Source organism: Choloepus didactylus, chromosome 6, assembly GCF_015220235.1.
Source record: "Choloepus didactylus isolate mChoDid1 chromosome 6, mChoDid1.pri, whole genome shotgun sequence".
Taxonomy (NCBI): domain Eukaryota; kingdom Metazoa; phylum Chordata; class Mammalia; order Pilosa; family Megalonychidae; genus Choloepus; species Choloepus didactylus.
In genome coordinates, this window is record NC_051312.1 from 5589718 (window position 1) to 5594297 (window position 4580).

Here is a 4580-nt window from a genome sequence, read left to right on the forward strand (position 1 = left end):
GGGAGCTCCCTCCCAGGAGGTGCATCTTCCAGTCCCCTCCCCTGGCAAGAGCCCAGCCTCAGTCCTCGGTCCTCGCTGCGGGGCTGCCGGCCCCCTGCCCCTCCCGGCCCGACCTGCCAGCCCACCCATGCTGGGTTCCCACGGGTGCCGAGACAGGGCTCCTCTGCTGTAAGCTTCTCACCTGACAGCCACCTGCGGCTGCTGAGCTACTATTGGGCGAGTCCCAGGCGAGAGGTGTTGTAAGGGTAAAACACACACCAGATTTTAAAGACCCAGGATGAAAATCAGAATGGAGAATTCTTGTATGGCTTTTTAAAGTTGATTATATGTTGAAATGATAATATTTTAGATACATTGTCTTTTTATTTTAAAATTACTTTATTTATCAAATGAAAAAACATTTCCAAACAAAACAAAGCAAAGCAATGAGAAAGACAAATTATGGAAACTAGCTGTATTAGTTTGCATAAAATATATTTTTACCATTGACTTCAACCGTTTCATTTTACTTTTTAAAAACGTGACTAATATAAAATTTAAAATTGCAGAAGTGGCTCCCATTTTCTTTCCCTAAGCAAGCAATTATTCAGACAAGCCCTGTGGAAGGAAAGGTTCAAGTTGCCCCCTCATGGTCTGAACAAGGAAGAAAACTACCAATTCTGCACAACTCTTTGAGAAAATAAAAAGGTGGAAAAACTTACCAATTCAATCTGTGTGGCCAGCACAGATACTCCAAAACCAGATATAGAAAACCACAGGGCTCTATCCCTCATGAACATACATTTAAAATTCTTAACCAAATTTTGGCAAACCAAACCCAAAAATTGCATGAAAGACGATATATCATTATGATACCAGGAATGCAAGGTTGGTTTAACATTCAGAAATCAATGTCAATTACCACATGAACCCATGAAAAAAGAAAAATTATATGATCACCTCAATAGACATGGAAAAAAGTATCAGTTGACCAAATCTAATATCCATTCATGACAAAACTCTCAGCAAGCTAAGAATAGAATGAACTTTCTCAACCTGATAGAGGACATCTGTGAAAACCCTACAGTGAGCATCATACTTAACATTAAGAGATGGAATGCTTTCCCCCAAAATCAGGAACTAGGTACAGATGTTTGCTTGTCCCCTTCCACCACTAACATTTTTTTTTTCCAGTTTTTAAAAGGAAGGTTTATTTAACAAGTTTCACTTAGTACAATACATCTAAATGGAAATCACAATACAAGGAAAAATCTAAATCAAAGCCTCGGAATTTCATACAAACAACACGACCAAACCCCTAAAGTATTGGTATTACATCTTAAAATTGTCCCAGATCTTTAAAAAAAAAAAAAGTAAAAGTGTACACTCACGTGCCTTACAGGATATTAAAACAAAAAGCTAGAATTAACAAACATGCCAAATGTTTTCACTTTGAATTATAGACACAGCTCCTATATTTGAGTTTTACAGAAAAGCATGTTTCTCAACATGCATCCAAAGTTTTCAATGTATTGTGGTGTAAGAGCAACATTTAACATAAGTGAAACTGCTTTAACCTAAATATGCTTACTGCTTAGGTACACTCCTATAACATAACTAACTTGAGGAAAGCTGAAAATTGTTTTATAACAGTTATGGTCAATACTGAACTTTGTTATTACATCCTAGATGAATGTTTCAGTGTTCAAAACTACTGAGCTTGAAGTTTTAAAACAATCCTGACTTCCACTTATAGTAAGCATGAATCACAAGCCTGTAATGCAAAACTGTTAAACTGAATTTTTTATTTTCTTAAAAAAAAAAAGAGAGAGAAAGAAAGCAAGCAAGAAAGAAAGCTGACCAAGAGTGATCAGAATCAATTACATTTCCCATTTACCAAACCATACCGGATATGCTAGACATTCCTCCCATTCTATTCAACTCCCATAAATGCACAGCTTTTATTTCTGTAGTAGCTGTTTGGTGCACCTTCTCTACTTAAGCAAGGTTCGATTGATAATCACTGGAGTTTTCCTGCAGAACTTGGTCATATCCACTCATACTGCTCTGACCACCATAACCACCTCCATACCCACCACTCAGCTGCTGGCTAGCAGGACCCCCATAACTAGACTGGTTGGATAAGCCCATCCCTCCCATCATTTGGCTACCGTAAGCACCACCACTTGCCCCTGCTGTAGAATTCAAAAACAGCTCTACATAGCTGAGACCATAAGCATCCCCACTTGTTCCTGCAGTAGAATTCAAGAAGAGTTCCACATATCTGTGCTGCATATTGGCTTTGTCTTTTGCCATAGCTGCCACAGCATCTTCATGAGTAGCAAATTCAACATCTGCCTCACCAGTAACTCTGCCATCAGGTCCAATTTCAATGTGTACTCTCATGGAGTTAAGAGGCGAGAAAAAATTGTAAATATCATTCTCAGTGGCTCTGTAAGGTAACCCTCTCATGTGCACACAGTGCCCTGTGGTGCACTGGAAACTGGACCCACCATCTCCATATCTATGATCAGACATTCCTGAAAAACAGTAATTGAGGTCTCTTCCAAATCTATCAGACCCAAAGCCATACCCATCATTATAGCCACCATAGTCATCATAGCCTCCATACCCTCCACCATAGGCACCCTGCCTCATCCTTTCAAATCCAGCTCCTCTGCCAATGCTATTATACCCTCTGCCAGCCCCTGGCCTATCATAGGGACCAGGCCGCTGCATAGCCATGAGCTTTAGAGGAGGATCATAGTGGGTTCGAACTTCAGCTCGGCTACTCTTGAAGATTTCAATGTACCTGTGCCCTATTCTTTCCTTGTGTTTCTTTAAGGCCTTTTCAGCTATCTCCTGTGAAGCAAACTGCACAAAGGCCTCCCCTGTGCTCCGCCCCTGAAAGTCCACCGGCAGTGTCATCCCATTTGGCACAATTTCCAACCCTGAAAAGAACTGAACAATTTCTTCCTTGCTACAGCCAAATGGGAGTCCTCTAAGCCGGACGAAGCCATCACTGGCGGTATCAGGACTATTCGGGCCTGTATGCTTCAACACCCAATCCATTTCAACACTGTTGGACTTGAATACTTCAACGTATCTGTGTCCCATGGTTTCTCTGTCCTTCTTCAAAGCCAATTTCACTTCATCTTCAGATTCAAGTTCAACAAATGCTTCACCACTTGGTCTGCCTTCTCTGGTGTAGATGAAACGAATACCTGATGTGCCATTTTGGATTTTGCAACCAGAGAAGAAGTGCATTACTTCATCGGCTGAGCAGGACCAGGGTAGGCCCCTGACCTTGACCACGAACCCCTCCCTGCCTTCCGTGCTCAGCATCATGATGACTGTTTGGCTCTTGGTGGCAAGCTAGGCTTAATGCAATTTCGGTGTGGCTCTAACGATATCGGATAATTTTCCTCCTTCTTCCCTCAAAGCGGTATAGCGAGACGATAGATGACGACCAGAACTACTTCTGTTCATGTAAGCGGTTGATCACGTGAGCCTAATATTTAACTTTGTACTGGAGGATCCACCCTTTGGAATAAGGCAAGTTTTTTGTTTTTGTTTTTGTTTTTGTTTTAAAGGCATTCGGTGTGAAAAGGAAAAGATAAACCTGCTTTTATTCTCAACTGACAATAATATATATATAAAATCCGCTGGAATCCACATAAGAGCTGCTGGAACTAAGAAGTGAGTTTAGCAAGATTGTAGGATACCAGATCAATAGATCCAAACTGATTGTCTATTTACTAACAACAAACACTCAGAAAACATGCTATTTACAATAGCTTCAAAATATGTGAAATACTTAAGGATGAATCTGACAGATTATGTGAGAGACTTGTACAATGAAAACCACAAAACACTGCCAAGAGAAATTAAAGACCTAAATAAATGGACAGCAATATCATGTTCATGGGCCAAAAGACTTAAATATTGTTAAGCTGTCAATTGTCCTTCAAATGACTTCTCAATTCAATGCCCTCTTAATCGCAAGCCCAACAGAGGTTTTGTAGAAATCGACAAGCTGACTCTAAAATTCATATGGGGTTGTCAACACAGCTTTGATAAAGAACAAAGTAAGAGACAAACACTATTTGATTTTAAGAACTGTTACAAAGCTCAGTAATCTAGATTGTTTTGTATGGGTGTAAGGATAGAGAATTATGTTAGTGGAACATTATATAGAGTTCAGAACTAGACCTAAACATATTTATTTTAAATAATGGGGTTAAGGCAGTGCAGTGGGAGAAAAAAAAACACTAACCTAAATTCATACCTGGTACCATAAACAAAAATTAACTCAAAATCAATTCTATACCTAAATGTAAAACCTAAAGTTATAAAAATTCTAGAAGAAAATAAGAGAAGATCCTTAGCATTTACTTAGACAAAAATGTCTTAGATACAACACCAAAATCATGAACCATAAAAGAAAATAATTGATAAATTGGGCTTTGTTAAAATTAAAAATGTCAGCTCTTTGAAAGATACTGTGTTAAGAGAGTGAAAAGACAAGACACAGACTGGGAGAAAATATTCACAATCGTATATCTGGTGAAGGGCTTGTATCCAGAATTTATAAGGAACTC

General features: G+C 39.3%; 1 protein-coding gene across 1 annotated transcript; it reads right to left on the minus strand.

Moving 5' to 3' along the window:
* Positions 1-1869: 1869 nt before the first annotated feature.
* On the minus strand, positions 1870-3436 carry LOC119536364 (heterogeneous nuclear ribonucleoprotein H2-like). Its single transcript, XM_037839117.1, has one exon. It carries the CDS (start codon positions 3325-3327, stop codon positions 1978-1980), a length of 1350 nt encoding a protein of 449 aa, XP_037695045.1. The 5' UTR covers positions 3328-3436; the 3' UTR covers positions 1870-1977.
* Between the last annotated feature and the right edge of the window lie 1144 nt (positions 3437-4580).

What these genes read in the sequence shown, in the direction of transcription:
- LOC119536364 (XM_037839117.1), bottom strand. Translation starts at nt 3,327, where the DNA reads ATGATGCTGAGCACGGAAGGCAGGGAGGGGTTCGTGGTCAAGGTCAGG.